Genomic DNA, 16,271 nt, shown 5'->3' on the forward strand with positions numbered 1-16,271 from the left:
ATACAAAGAATAGAAAAGATTTACATATGAAATTATGAACTTGTATAGTAGTTTTCTGAGAGCATATATTAAATCTCACAAGCTACTAACATTATATCCCCTTCTGAAGTTCTTTTTTTCCGTCTGTGTATTTTTTCATGTTTTATTGACTGCATGAACTTTTACTGATAACAGTTATCTCCCTCGTTAGAACATGATACTCTTGAGGCCACAGACTGTTTTGCCTTCCTTAATATTCTCAGAACTTAGCACAGTGCCTGACACCTAGTAAACACTTAATAGAAGCTTTTTTACTAACTCAGTATAACCTCTATCCTAACTATTAAAAAAATACAGGTAGAAATACAGTAGAAATACAAAATTAGTCCAAAATCAGCTTTATTCAAACAGCAATGCCCAGTTAAGGACCCAGTACTAGCATTACTCAATTTTGATCTAGGCAGTGAAAGAGGGAGACAACATGCAAACATTACTGTTAGAACAGATATGTCAGCTCCAGGCTCAAAAATCTCTGTAGTCTCCTGATATTTCCAAATAGAAGGGTTCTCAAGATGTGGGGAGGTTCTTCAGTCAGAGTCCATCTCAATTCTGACACCAGGTCTGTGTCACCAAGAATGACTATAAACTTCCATTTCAGCAGTTTCATAAGAGGGGATATACTTTTTAAAATATTATTTTATTTTTTTCCAATTACGTGTAAGGGCAATTTTTAACATTTAAAAAAAAATTTCAAGTTCTGAAATTTTTTCCCTGCCTCCCTCTTATTCCCTTTCACCTAAAACAGTAAGCAATTTGCTATAGGTTATATATGTGCAATCATGTAAAACATATTTCCATATTAGTCATATTGTGAAAGAAGAAACAGACCAAAAGGAAAAACACACGCACACACACACACAAAGTGAAAATAGTATACTTCAATCTGCATTCAGACTCCATCAGTTCTTTCTTTGAATGTGGATAGCATTTACCATCATGAGTCCTTTACATTTGCCTTAGATCATTGAGTTGCTGAGAAGAGCTAAGTCATTCATAGTTGGTCACACAATATTACTGTGTACAATGTCCTCGGTTCCGTTCAATTCACTTTGCATCAGTTCATGTAAATCTTTCCAGGTTTTTCTGTAATCTGCCTGTTCATTATTTCTTTTTTTTTTTTCAGCAATCAGGGTTAAGTAACTTGCTCAAGGTTACACGGCCAGGTGTTTCTGGGTGGGTGCTAAGTGTCTGAGCCCAGGATTCGATCTCCAGGTCATCCTGACACTGGAGCCAGTGCTCTTACTCACTGTGCTACCTGGCCAAAAACCCCTGTTCATCATTTCTTATAGCACAATAGTATTCTATTACATTCATATACCACAACTTGTTCAACCATTCTCCAGTTGATGGGCATCTCCTCAATTTCCAATTCTTTGCCACCACAAAAAGAGCTGTTGTAAATATTTTTGTACATGTATATCCTTTTTTCTTTGAGGGAATATACTTTTGCAGAGCCAAATAAATGTTGCCCAGAGTTAAACCACATAGCCAGAAATGTCAGTGGTTGTTCCCTATTTGCCAACTAGTCTACATGAGCATTTAAAGCCCTTTACAGCTTTTTCTTATCCTGACTTCCTAGCCTTATTATGTATTATGACTCTTTAAGAACACTAAGGTCCAACCAAATTAGCCTTTCTACTGTTCCTCATACATACCGTGTTTCCCTGATAATAAGATGCTGTCTTATTATTTTTTTTTGGACAGAAAAACACCAGAGGGCTTATTTTCAGGGGAGGGCTTATTTTAATGAACATTGACAGCAATTTTAATAAACAGGTAAATGTGAACAAAAAAATGTACCTTTATTCAATAAGCAAATCACTGGGGAAGAACAGGATGACGCGCTCACTGCTGCAGTTCTGATTGGATGCAGCTCGGAGCACAGCGTGCGTTTCAGGGCGGGGGGGGAGACAGTGCATACAGAGGGTACCGTAATGTAGTGTGTAGCGCAGGGGATCACCTTCACTACAGTAGCAATCTCAATAGGGCTTATTTTCGGGGGAGGGCTTATTTTAGAGGAATCTTACACAGTAAGGGGAGGGCTTATTTTCGGGATAGGTCTTATTATCGGGGAAACGCGGTATGACTCAATCTCCCACCTTAGTTCCTTTGCATTGGCAGTCCCTCCTATTTGGAATGTACTCCCTGCTCTTCTCCACCTCTTAGAATGCTTAGCTTCTTTCAAAGCTTAGTTCCACTTTCTAGATGAAGACTTTTCTATTTCCCCCAATCTGTTAATGCCTTCTCTGCAAAATTATCTTGTAGCTCTTTTGTATTTTCTTTAAATATACTCATATACAGGGTTCCCAAAAATTTTAGTAAAGTTTTAAGCTATTAGAATGACTGAACAAATTATGGTATATAAATATAATGGAATATTATTGTGCCATAAGAAATGATAAACGATATTATTTAAGATGAAATTTGGAAGATTTGTATGAATTGATGCAAAGTGAAGTAAGCAAAACCTGAAAAACTATTTATACAAGAACATTATAGATAAGCAACATTGAAAGGACAAGCACTCTGATCAGTGCCATGACCAACTATGGTTCCAGAGGATCAGTGATGAAATATGCTACCTACCTCCTGACAGAAATGTGATGAATTCAAGGTGAAGGATGGGAAATACATTTTCAGAGGTGGCAAATGTTGCTTGACCATCTGTATTATGTACAAGGATTTAGTTTTTCTTCCTTTCAATTTGGGAAGGCGTAGGGGAGGGAAAAGGTCAGAGATAGAGTTTTAAAAAATAGTAAAAGAAAAAGAGAGAGAAGGAAAGAAAGGAAGGAAGCAAGGAAAGAGGGTTACTGAACTATTTTTAAATAACCACAAGAGAAAAGGTCTATAGTAAACACAAATAGAACAGCCTTGAAAATGCTAATTTCTTAAGTACTTTAAAAGAAAAGCAAGCTATATATAATAGTGATTCATTAGCTTCATGTATAATCTTATTTTGTGTTTGTTAACTTTAGCATTAAAAATGTTTTAATTTAAAAAAGGATTACTTATGGAAGAGGAACTAATAGTGAGACTAGTGAGACTATTTCCTCCTTTTCCCCTGGGACTTTGAAACCAAGGGGCTTGACAGTGCTCCACTACAAAGATCTTCAGATCTTTAGAACACTGGGCCTGAAATCATAAAGGCCTGAATTCAAATCCAGCTTTAAGACACTTACTAGTTGTGTGACACCAAGTAAATCACTTAACTTCTGATTGCCTCAGTTTCCTTATCTATAAAATGGGGGTGGATAATAGTGCCTATCTTATAAGGATCAGATGAGACAATTATTGTAAAGGGTTTAGCTGGCACGTAGTAAGTGCTATATAAATGTTAGCTATTATTCCAGGGCAATAAGGTCTGATACAGAAAAGATTTAGGAAGGGGGCAGAAGAGAAATTAATAAAATATTCTTGCCTTGCTGCCTGAGAATTTATAACTAACACTGAACCTTGTCTTTCACAATAACAAAAATTCTTATATGTAAATGAATGAATTCTTTGGACCCATGCCCAGGAAGAAAAACCAGAAATGAGGATCCAGAGGACTGGGGGCAAAACTAGAAAAGAGAGAAATTGATGAATTACTATTTGAAGGTTCATTATATAAGAGCCTCGGTTATTGAAAAAGGGGCTGTGATGATATTGGAACAGGTGAGTGAGTCTGGTAGTTCAAGCTTTGTGCATCACCTAATGGTTTAAAGAGATACTGCAAATCTGGTTTATCATAGAGTTCACACATGCCCATTGAGTGAGCTGAGTTCAAGCTTAGAGCACTGGGACTTAGCCTGATAGAGCCCTCTAAGGATTTGCTCAAGCCACACCCCAAGTCCCATTGGAAGCACTCCCCTATGTGTATAGTGGAACTGACTTTGAAACATTTTTTTATCAACTTTAAACATTTTTATTAACTTTTTTTTGTTACATTTTGAGTTCTGAGTTCTCTCACTTCCTCCTTCCCTCTCAACTCTGCATTAGAGAAGGCTAACATTTGATATAGACATATATGTGGAACCATAAAATATACACTTCCATATATCAGTTCTTTCTCTGGAGGTAGATAGCATTTTCCTCCATAAGTCCTTCGTACTTGGACCCAGCTGGCTCTGCAGGGGAAAGTGAGGCTGGTGAATTTGTACAGCCCTCCATCACTCAAAACCAATTCTATTGCAAGTCATGTCATCTGGTGTCATGGTGTCATGTCATGGTGTCATGGTGCCATGTCGTGCCTGGTGTCATGGTCCTCTTCAAGAATGAATGACAAAAGGATATGAACAGGCAGTTTTCAGAGAAAGAAAATGAAGATATCTATAAGCACATGAAGAAATGCTCTAATTCACTATTGATTAGAGAAATGCAAATCAAAACAACTCTGAGGTACCACATTTCACCAGTCAGATTGTCTAAGATGACAAAACAGGAAAATGACAAATGCTGGAGAGGATGTGGGCAAATTGGAACACTAATGCATTGCTGGTGGAGTTGTGAACTGATCCAGCCTTTCTGGAGAACAATCTGGAATTATGCCCAAAGGGCTATAAATACTTTCATACCCTTTGATCCAGCAATATCACTCCTAGGGTTATATCCCAAAGAGATCATAGAAGTGGGAGAAAGACCCATATGTACAAAAATGTTTATAGCAGCTCTTTTTGTGGTAGCAAAGAATTGGAAATTAAGGGGGTGCCCATCAATTGGGGAATGGCTGAACAAGTTGTGGTATATGCATGTTATGGAATACTATTGTGCTATAAGAAACGAGGAGCAGACGGTCTTCATATTTACCTGGAGAGGCTTATACAAACTGATGCTGAGTGAGAAGAGTAGAACCAGGAGAAATTTGTACACAATCACAGACACAACGTATGTGTGATGACCAACTTTGAAAGACTGGACTCCTCTCAGCAATGCAGTGATATAAGTCAATCCCAAAAGACTCATGATGGAGAGAAATATGTGCATCCAGAGAAAGAACTAGAAAGAACTGAGTTTATGTCCAGGTGGAAGCAAAATACCTGATCTTTTTCCTTCTCTTACTTGGTTTTATGTCCTCTTTACCGTTTTTTCATTCCAGCTGATACAATCCGTCTTTATAACCTGACTAATGTATAATGTGAAAGTATCTACAGATCCTATATTTGACTATATGCTGCCATGGTGGGGAGGAGAGGGAGGGGAACAAAATGTGAAACTCAAGGAATTGTGGAATTGAATCCTGTGAACTAAAAGGAAACAAATTAATTAAAATAAAAAATAAATCCATAACAAAAAAAAGAATGAATGACAAACCACAACCATGAATATTCATATTATTCAGAATAGCTTAGTTATTCACATTTATTTTTCAAATATTACTGTTACAATATATAAGTATATAAATTATATAAAAATAAACCTTTATTTAAAACAAATATATGTGTATATATATATACATATGTGTATGTGTATATGTGTGTATGTGTCTATATTGATAATCATTTAATATCATTTTGAATTCCAGTAAGGGCCAGAGCCTGAACTAATCAACCAGAAGAAGCACCTTGACCTAACAGATCTGAGTAAACTCAGAGAATGCCCCCTGTGTCAACAAAGACAGAGGAGGCTGACCAGAGCATTCTTTTGTTAATGACTACCAAAGAAAGGGCACTTTAAGCAGACACTACTTTGAATAATGGGACTTTTTTTATCTTAATATTTTATGGACATATGCTATTTTATGGCATGTTAATGGTAAAGAAAACACAGATATCTTGGGTTATATTTTAGGGGTTTTTTTGTTTGTTTTTGAGGGGTATTTTGCTCTTTGGAGGGGGGAAGGCAGGGCAATTGGGGTTAAATGACTTGCCAAGGTCACATAGCTAGTAAGTGTTAAATGTCTGAGGCCAAATTTGAACTCAGGTCCTCCTGACTCCAGGGCTAGTGCTCTATTCACTGTGCCACTTAGCCACCCCCTAGGTTATATTTTCAATTGACACTTTGTGAACTCTCTTAGCTTATTGTATTTACCACTTATTCAGTTAAGAAAATTCCTTTCTCATAATATGGTAAAAAATGGAGATTATAAAGGTCTATGTCTTTTAATTAAATCTATTTTAGTTTTAACTTTTTTGAGATCATGATTGCTACTTCTGCTGTTTTTTTATATCAGCTGAATACTGAATACATTCTATTCCAGTCCTTTATTTGTACTCTATGTATGTCTCTTGTAAACAACATATTGTCAGGTTCTGGTTTTTAGATACATCCTACTCTGTATTTCCATTTTATGGGTAAATTCATCCCATTCACATTCAAAGTTAAAATTACTAGCTGTGTATTTCTTTTAATCCTATTTTCCCCTGCTGCTTATCCTTCTCTCTCTCTCTTTACCCTAACCTTCCTGAGAAGTATAATGTCCTTCTGACTATTGGCTCCCTAATCTGCACACCCTTCTAAGAGTACCTCCCTTAACCTATCCCCTTGCCCTTGTATTTCTTTGTGAGTTAAGAAGATTTTTAACTTTTTTTTTTTTTTGCTTTTTGGAGGGCAGTTGGGGTTAAGTGACTTGCCCAAGGTCACATGGCTAGTTTTTGTGTTAAGTGAGGTCAAATTTGAACTCAGGTCCTCCTGACTCCGGTGCTCTATTCACTGTACCACCTAGCCACCCCTAAGAAGATTGTTATACCCAACTAAATGTATGTGTTATTCCCTCTTTTGCTCAGTTCTGAATAAGGTTCCCTCTCTACCTGCTCTTCACCCCTTCTTCTACTCCATTGTAAAAGCTCATCTATTCACACCTCTTTTATATGAGATAATTTGCTCCATGTTGCCTCTCCCTACCTAATTAATTTTTTAGGATTCACCCACCATAATCAACTCAACCCAAAGCCTTCTATATATGTATATTCTTTCTAACTACCCTAGTGATAATATTCTTAAGTGTTACAAATACCGTTTTCCCATATAAGAAGTAAACAGCTTAACTTTATTAAATACCTTATGATTAGGCTTTCATGTTTACCTTCTTATGTTTCTCCTTATTCTTGTATTTGTAAGTCAAATTTCTGTTCAATTCTGGTCTTTTCCTCAAAAATGCCTGAAAATCTTTTGATTCATCAAATATACATTTTTTTCCTCCTTGCAGGATTCCACTTAGCTTTGCTAGGTAGGTTATTCTTGGTTGCAAACCCAGCTCCTTTGTTCTTCACAATATTATATTCCATGACCATTGGTCTTTTAATGTAGAAACTGCCAAGTCTTGTGTTATCCTGACTGAAGCTCCATAATATTTGAATTGTTTCTTTCTAGTTGTTTATAATATTTTCTCCTTGATCTGGGAGCTTTGAAACATAGTTATAATGTTCCTGTGAATTTTCTTTTGGGGATAGGTGGTGATAGATTTTTTTGATTTCTATTTTATCCCCTATTTCTAGAATTTCAGGGCAATTTTCCTTAATAACTTCTTAATGTATAGGATCTAGACCCTTTTTTGATCATGACTTTCAGGTAGTCCAACAGTCCTTATATTATCTCTCCTTGATTTGTTTTCCAAGTCAATTGTTTTTCTAATGAGATATTTTATGTTCTCTTCTATTTTTTCATTATTTTGATTTTGTCTTATTATTTCTTGATGTCTTACAAAGTCACTAGCTTTCTCTTGCCAAATTCTAATTTTTAAGGAATTATTTTCTTTAGTAAGTTTTGGGATTCCTTTTTCCAATTGGTTAACTTTCTTTTCATAATTTTCCTGATTTTATTGCATTACTATTATTTCTTTTCCCAATGTTTCCTTTTCATCTCTTATTTGATTTTTAAGCTCTTCCAATTCTTTTTGGACTTGTGATCATTTTACATTTTCCCTTGGAACTTTACAAGGAGCTATTTTTACTTCATTGTCTTCTTCTGATCTCCTCTATTACTGTAGTAACTATCTATGGTCAGATTCTTTCTCTGTTGTTAACTCATTTTTAATGGCCTGTTTCTTGGCTGTGAACTTTATGTTAGGACTTTCCTATCGATAATTGATAGCTATGTCCATTGGGGATATAGTAAAGAGGGCAGGGTAATCAGTGGAAAGTATATTTCTTACTTCGTCTAAGTACCAATTTTAAACATCAGTCCCTTGTGTTTTCTTCATGTTTCCTTGCTTCCTTAATCAGCTTCTTTTTAGGAAGAAGAACAACTTGAGAACAGCATCTCTGCCACAGACTAGAAGCTAAACCTGAAACAAAATAAACCAGTAAGTCCAAGAGGAAAACAGTAGTGCTCATCAAAGTTTTTCACTATATGAGTTCTAAACTTGGGCAACTCAATGGAGACCAGACTTTTGTATTCCCTGTCCAGCCTAATGAGCAGCCTCTGCCTCTTTCCCTGACTGCATAGTCTGTCCACTTTCTCTAACCTCTTCCTCAAGCCAAATAGTCTTTAAAACTATAGTTACAAGAGGAAAGTAGAGAAAGAGTACAGCCAGGGACACCCAAAAAGCTCTGCCCACTTGAACATAGGCTACGAAAGGGTAAGTGTTCCAGTCTCCATGCTTTGGCCCTTGTGGTTTGGAGATCTCCAAGATAGTTATCTAGCAGTCCTCTCCAAGTAAGAGTGGTCCTGATGTGGAAGGGAGTAAAAACAGCACCTGTGTTTCCCTCTGCCTTGCTGTTTTCTCTCCCCAACAGACACACAGACAGATAGACACACACACACACACACACACACTTTACCATCCCAACATTTCATTTGCACCTCAGGTATGGTGATACTGGTCTCCCTCAACTTTAACTCACCTTATCTGAATAGCTCAAAGTCTCCTGAAGGCTTCTAGCTAGCAGCTAATTTGCATCTGAAATCTGACTAACTTAAGTGGAGTTGTCCCAAAGTTCTTCTTTTCAGGATTCTTTTCTAACCTAACATCATTTCTAGAACTGTCTTCTCCTCTGCCTTTCTCCATCTATGTCCTTTGCCTTTTTGCCTTCCTGGTCCACGAACACCTTTATGGTCCCTCTAGATGCTTTTTGTAACTTAGGATTTCCCCTCTCTCACCCCAACACACACATTCCCTTTTCCATATTCAACTCCAGTTCCTACCACTGGGACCTTCTGTCTCTATCTCCTAGCTCAGTCAGAGGTAGTTAGGTGATATATAGGGGATGCAGGCCTAGTCTTGGACCTGGAACACCTGAGTTCAAATCATTCCCTGACACTTAATAGCCATGACCCTGGGTAAATCACTTGGATTTTCTCAAGCTCAGTTTCCTTATCTATAAAACAGGTTTAACAATAGCACCTACCTCACATAGCTTTATAAGTCTTAAATAAGGTAATATATGCAAATCCCCTCACAGACCTTAAAGCTCTAAATTAGTGTTAGCCATGACTAACACAGAAATATATTTTACATGATTGCACATATATAACCTATTTAAAATTCTTACTTTTTAGGGAGAAGGGAGAGTAAGGAGGGAGAAAATTTGGAATTAAAAAATTTTTTTTTTTTTGCTTTTTGGAGGGGGGAAGGCAGGGCAGTTGGGGTTAAGTGACTTGCCAAGGTCATACAGCTAGTAAGTATTAAGTGTCTGAGGACAGATTTGAACTCAGGTCCACTTGACTCCAGAGCCCGTGCTCTATTCACTGCAACACCTAGCTGCCCCCCCCACCCAAAATTTTTAAATGAATGTTAAAATTGTATTTACAATTGTAGTTGGAAAAAGTAAAATAATATTTAAAAAAGAATTGTAGGGAAAGAAAAATAATAAAATAATGTTAGCTATTACTATTATTACTCAAGGATTCTAAGTAGGAATCCTAGGAGATTCTAAAACCCATTTTGCCACAGAGACACCTAAAACAGAAATTACCTCTGTCTTCTCAAAGATGCCACAGAAGAGACCCAAGAAGCTGTTGATTAGCTGAGCCAATACCAGAAGAATCTGGATGCCGCTGACACTCAAGAGTATGGAGAAGAAAATTACATGCCAGACGACGGCTCTAGGAGGTTCAATGCAGACTGAATCCCAGAGGAAGTGGTCATAAAGGTAGTTCCTATCCCAAAAAAGATAAGAAAACCAAGTAATGAACACAGAAAACTAAACAAATTAAATTAAGAATCTTAGACACTCTAGAAACAGACTTCGTAAATCAAAAACATAAACCTCTTGTATAAAGAGGTTAGGTTTTCACCTTCACTCAACTCAAAGTTAGAGGAAAATAAATATAAGACTTCAAATCAGAACCCAAAAAAGAAATTTTGTGTCAGAAGGATTAGCTGCTCTAATGAAGCAATCAATCATTCAATAAACATTTAAAAATGTTTTCAATAAGCATTTTAAGTGTCTACCAAGTGTTAGACACCATGCTAAGCATCAGAGATACAATACAAAGAATAAAATTCTCTCATTCTAAAGGAGTTTACCCACTCCAGCCACTCTGGAAAACAAGCTGTAAAATTATACCCAATCCTCCACACTGAAAAGATACGAAACTGCTCACACTCTTGGACCTAGCAATCGCACTATTAAATGTATGCCCTAACGATATCAAAGACAGAAAGAAATGTCCCGTGTATCTATAGCAGTGCTTTTTGTGACCAAAACAACAAAAACTGCAAAGTGTCCGTTGGGTAACGGCAGAATGAACTGTGGCGTGTGAAAAGAACAGCACATTATTTCACTGTAATTAACAATGAACATTAGGAATTCAGAGAAATATGGCCAGACTTGTATAAACTCATGCAGAGTGAAGAAAGTAAAACCAGAAGGACAATGGACACAATGATCACAACGCTATAAATGAAAGCAACAATAAAACAATAATTAAAAGACACAATTTCCATAAAATACACATTCAGTAGAGGTGATAGATAAACTACCAGTATGAAATTTGGCCGATGAAATCAGATATGGTCACTGTCTTGATTGATTTTTTTTTTACTTAACTTTTTTCTTTGTTACGAGAAAAGGTTCTGCTGTTAAAGAGTAGCCAAGAAGTTGTTGTAGTTGTTCAATTGTGGCCAACTCTTTGTGGACATACTGTCCATGAAGTTTTTTGTTTTTTGGGTTTGTTTGTTTTTTTGGCAAAAATACCTGTCATTCAAGTCTTTAAATGGATAGCCATACTTTGAGGCTTGTGTCTCATTGGATGAGGGAACATCAAACATGCAGAAGGGACCATCCTTCAGGGCCACACCAGATGTGATAAAGCAAACAAAGGCCCCCAAAATAGCCAGGCAACCTGCCAGCATGGAAATAAACATCTATAGAAGGAAGGAAAAAACAGTGAAATTAAATTTGAGACAGAATTACCCACTAACCTATAGTGTGTCCCAGGCAAGTCATTGTGCCTTTCCCCACCCCACTGATACATTTGTTGTTCAGTCATGTCCAGCTCTTTGTAACTCCATTTTTGGGGTTTTCTTGGCAAAGATTCTGGAGTGTTTTGCCACTTCCTTCTCCAGCTCATTTTAAAGATGAGGAAACTGAGGCAAACAAGGTTACAAAGCTAGTAAGTGTCTGAAGCCACATTTGAACTCAGGAAAATGAGTCTTCCTAGGTGGGGTGGACACAGTGAATAGAGCACGGCCCTAGAGTCAGGAGGACCTGAGTTCAAATCTGGTCACAGACACTTGACACACTTACTAGCCGTGTGACCTTGAGCAAGTCACTTAACCCCAATTGTCCTGCCCTCTCCCCTCCAAAAAAAAAAAAGGAAAAAAAAAAGAAAATGATTCTTCCAGTCTGTAGGCCTAGTACTCTCTGCACTATGTCGCCATCTATGGCAATTTGCTTCCCCAAGAGTCTAACTAGGATGATTGTGGTTGTTGCAATGGTGCTATGTACCTCGCAGAAGATGAAAGAGAAGTATCAGGATTATAGGAAACAGGCTTTTCTCTGTAGGGAATCCATCTACATCTAGAGCTTCAGTGCTTGAAAGTCAGCAGGTACAATAGGGCTTCACAACCTCTTTACATCAAAAGCTTTTACGGATAAGTTTTATTCAGCCCTTGATCTCACTAGGTGGATTGACTTTTAACCATTTACTCACAGTTCGTCCAAAATATGATCAAATTTCCCCTGTCTAAATCCTGACTTTCTCATTCGTGAATTCTCTTTCAAAACAAACACAGGAGAGAAAAAGAAAAATTATGGCCAAACTCTGAACACCTCTTTTCTTTCTTTTTTTTTTTTAAGCAATTGGGGTTAAGTAACTTGCTCAAGGTTACACAGCCAGTTATTTCTGGGTGTGGTGCTGAGTATGTGAGCCCGGATTTGATCCAGGTCATCCCGACACTGGAGCCGGTGCTCTTACTTGCTGAGCCACCTGGCCGCATGGAACACCCTCTTTTCTAATCAGCAATTCTGGTAGCTAACTTGTTTGTCATTTGCATTCCTAACTGGTATGAAGTGGTTCTTGGAAAGATAGGTGACTCCGTGGATAGAGCGCTAGACTTGGAGGCAGGATCTCGCCCTAGACACTTACTAGCTGTGTGACCCTGGGCAAGTCACTTAATCCTGTTTGCTTCAGCTTCTTCATCTGTAATGGGGATGATAATAGCACCTGCCTTCAAGGGTTGTTGTGAGGATCAAATGAGTTAAAATGGTAAAGTATTTAACACAGTGTCTGGCTTATGTTTATATAATGTATATATATAATATAATATATAATTATATAATGTTTATATAAATGTTAGCTATTATCATTATTGTCTTTGCTAGCTTCCAGTTCACTTCCAAATCTAATTTCTTAAAGGAACCAGATTACTTCTTCCAAAATATAAAGTTTCAAATACATTTGAGTAAGGAGTACATAATTAAAAAAAAAAAACAGATATACAGTAGTTTTTCCATTATTGCCCTGAAGCCCAAGAAGCTATGCACATGTTCCAGAAGGTTTTCATCTTAAGTTAAAAGATTCACAGTGAATTCTGGAAAACAATTTAGAATTATGTAAGAAAAGACACTTAACTGTTCATTCCCTTTGATTCAAAGAGCTTTCTACTGGTCATTTAGCCCAACAACATTAAAGACAAAAAAGGCTCCATATATGCCAAAATATCTATAATACAAATCTATCTACAATAGAATTTTTGTGTGTGACAAAAAAGAACTGGATACAATGTGTGCATGTGTGTGTGTGTGTGCATCATTTGGAGAATGACTAAATTAGTTATATATGAATACAATGGTATTTTATTGTGCACTCAGAAATGAGAAATATGAGGAATTCAGAGAAATGTGGTAAGATTTGTATGAACTGATGCAGAATGAAACAAGTAGAATTAATAGAACAATACGCACAAAAATCATAATAAAAATGAAAAGAGCACTAAAATGAAGCTGATTGATGAGTAACTGTAAAGACCAATCCTAATCTCAGAGATGAAGTACTTCCCTACTTTTGGTAGAAAGGTGGAGGACCATGGGTGTGAAGCATTGAATATATTGTTGTATACAGTCACTGTGTCAGTTGCTTTTGCTTAACTATTTTTCCTTTTCCTTTTTATGAGGAAGGGTTCATTGAAGTAGTATCCAGAGATGATTTTTATATAAAAACAAAAGGCGTCATCAAAACTTCTTTTTTAAAATAATGTTTTCCAATGGTAATTGTGAAAAATTAAATTTAATTTTAAAAACTTCAATTGTTTTTTCTCTCTCTTGTTTTTATAACACCTTCATTACGTAATGTCTTCCTCCTCTACCTGCAAGCCATCTTTTGTAGCAAAAAAAGTGAAAAAGAGAGGAGGGGGAAAAGAAGTTCAGCATAATTAACCAACACATCAACCAAGTATGACAGAGTATCACTCTATACCCATGATCTTCCACTTCTCTAAAGAAGGGATTTCTTCTCCTGGGACAAGCTTGGTCAATATAATTACATAATTTAGTTTCCTTTATTCTTCCCACTTACATTATTGAAATCACCATGTTTATTGTTTCCTTGGTTCTGTTTACTTCACTTTGCATTAATTAATCAACATTATTTATTTTTATGTAATATGTATATCATACACATATATTAAATACCTGTCTCTATGATATAGATAGATTTTTATCTTCATCTATAGTGAAGATAAAAACCTCCAGGTTATTTTATTTTATAAAATGTTAGAGCTGGAAGGGAACTTAGTATCCAGGTCAAGTCCCTCATTTTACAGATACATAAACTTAGGTCCAGAATTACATAACAGAGGGCAGCTGAGTGGTGCAGTAGATAGAACACCAGACCTAGAGTCAGGAGGATCTGAATTCAAATTTGACCTCAGGCTCTTACTAGCTGTGTGACCCTAGACAAGTCACTTAACTCCGACTGCTTAAAAAAAAAGCTATATAGCAGGTATCCAGAAATATCAGTTGATAAAGTGTAATTATTATTTCTCATGAGATTTAAAACTTACAGATTATTAATTTGATTTCCATATTTGTTTAGGTTTGCAAAAGTTGTTTGTCTTGGAGAGAAAATATACAGGGTAAAACCTCTGTACTATGAGTTTTGGTAAAACACGATCTTCCCCAAAAAAGTAAGCTTAGAGGTCAAAGAAACAGAGCTACAAGGGTATAAAAATAGAGATCCCGAGGTTAACAAGGACAGGATGATCCTTACTTATTTCCATCTTGAAGGTGACCCCCACTATCTTAGAGGCTTCTTGCCAGAACATCTGATAAAATTAGCTAAGAGGAAAACATCCCACTGGAACTCTTTGGCAAATCCTGAAGCTCCAAGGTTCCCCTTCCATTGGACCTAGGGGCTCCAGAGGAGAAAGTGAAGCTGGTGACTTTGCACAGCGCCCTCCCTCACTCAAATCCAATTGACTTCACAGGTCATGGCATCACTTTCCTGATGCCATAGTCCCCTGTGAGAACAAAGGACAAACACCAACAAGCAAGCTAGATAATATACAGTTGTATTATATACTTTCCTCATTCAAGAAATATACCAAATTAAGCAATGAACTACAAGAAAAAGACATAAGAATCACAACATTTTAAGAATTAGAACAAAAGAATCACTTACACTTTTGCAGGGCCCAGTGTTACTGAAGCAGCCCCGGCGCCAGCCTACCAATGTGATGAGAATGGATGCAAAGAGTACCTATGGAAAACATAAAAAGTAAGGAGGGAGTAGAAAGGAGAATCAGGTTTCTAGTAGTTTTTAGGATCCCACCTTCATGCTTAGTAGATTAGTCAAATACCCTGAATATACAGGATTATCCTTCGTTTCAATATCTTATTCAGTGTCTTTTTTTGGGGAGGAGGGGTTGGAAAGGGGAGGTAATCAGGGTTAAATGACTTGCCCAAGGTCACATAGCTAGTAAATGTCTGAGGCTGAATTTGAACTCAGGTCCTCCTGACTCCAGGGCTGGTGCTCTATCCACTGTACCACCTAACTGACCAATTTATTCGGTTTCAAACAATCAGAACACAATGCATTTAAGGCCCGTCTGACCATGCTGATAAGAGTTAGTTCACAATACTTACCCCAGTCAGAATATTCCCTATATTCTCCAAACTACAATTTGGCAACCTGGGTGCAAGGATTCTTCTCTTTTCTTGTTTCCCAGTTACGATCAAAGCTATCTCAGGTTTCAGATCAGTGTGTTGGGTCCTCAGAAAAAAACCTCTTCCTGACCTAACTGCACAGCCACCACAAGAGCAGAAAAGGTGACCAGTGTGGAGAAAAAGTTGTCTGCTTACCATCAGGCCACCTCCCCAAAGGCCAGCACCTCTCATAGCATGTTTGCCTATAAGGCCATTCTTCAGATAGGTCAGTTCCCAGTCAGGAAAGAGTAGAGCAAGGTTAGCACCAGCAGCAAGTTGGGCTGAGATGCCCAGGCTGACCCCCAAGATGCGGGAACATGACCGAGAGCATGCCATCGTGAGCTGGGCCAAGAACTGTACCCTAAAAGATAGAATCAGAGCGGGAGGTTATCACAGCTCCAGCTTTCAATCAACCTTCCCATACCCTCTTGTCTCTGACCAACTGATTTCTCTCCATGTCACTGAATGTAATCACAGAAAGCAAGGACAGACAGTGAAGGCAATGAGGTTAACAAAGATGTGCCAACATCTTGTTACCCACCCCCGCCCACCCCGTAGCCCTTCTGCAGGCTGGAAGCACATGTCAGCTAAAGTACTTTCTGCTTAAGTTAACCCGAGCCCTAGGCCTCTTGTTCTGTATTTTTTCTCTAAGCATTGAGTAATAACTGAGATATCCTCCTGAAATGGAGAGTTTAGGAGATCCCAAGACTCTCCGCTGGAGCTGGCTGG

The 16,271-nt window shown here is 37.4% G+C and overlaps 1 protein-coding gene across 1 annotated transcript; it reads right to left on the bottom strand.

Annotated features, from left to right (window-relative positions):
* Positions 1-6,231: 6,231 nt before the first annotated feature.
* On the bottom strand, positions 6,232-15,934 carry TM4SF19 (transmembrane 4 L six family member 19). The gene is made up of 5 exons (XM_069064913.1): positions 15,699-15,934; positions 15,019-15,096; positions 11,094-11,263; positions 9,870-10,053; positions 6,232-8,239 (listed from the first exon to the last, which is right to left on the bottom strand). Exons 1-5 carry the CDS (start codon positions 15,876-15,878, stop codon positions 8,234-8,236), a joined length of 618 nt encoding a protein of 205 aa, XP_068921014.1. The 5' UTR covers positions 15,879-15,934; the 3' UTR covers positions 6,232-8,233.
* Positions 15,935-16,271: the final 337 nt, after the last annotated feature.

This window comes from Petaurus breviceps, unplaced genomic scaffold (genome assembly GCF_028583685.1).
Source record: "Petaurus breviceps papuanus isolate PSGF00001 unplaced genomic scaffold, PetGlider_PUasm1.0 90654, whole genome shotgun sequence".
NCBI lineage: Eukaryota > Metazoa > Chordata > Mammalia > Diprotodontia > Petauridae > Petaurus > Petaurus breviceps.

What these genes read in the sequence shown, in the direction of transcription:
- TM4SF19 (XM_069064913.1), bottom strand. Translation starts at nt 15,878, where the DNA reads ATGGCATGCTCTCGGTCATGTTCCCGCATCTTGGGGGTCAGCCTGGGC. An exon ending in TTTGGGGAGGTGGCCTGATG is followed by an intron (nt 15,097 to 15,698) that starts GTAAGCAGACAA and finishes TGTTTTCCATAG; the next exon opens with GTACTCTTTGCATCCATTCT. An exon ending in ACACTGGGCCCTGCAAAAGT is followed by an intron (nt 11,264 to 15,018) that starts GTAAGTGATTCT and finishes TTCCTTCTATAG; the next exon opens with ATGTTTATTTCCATGCTGGC.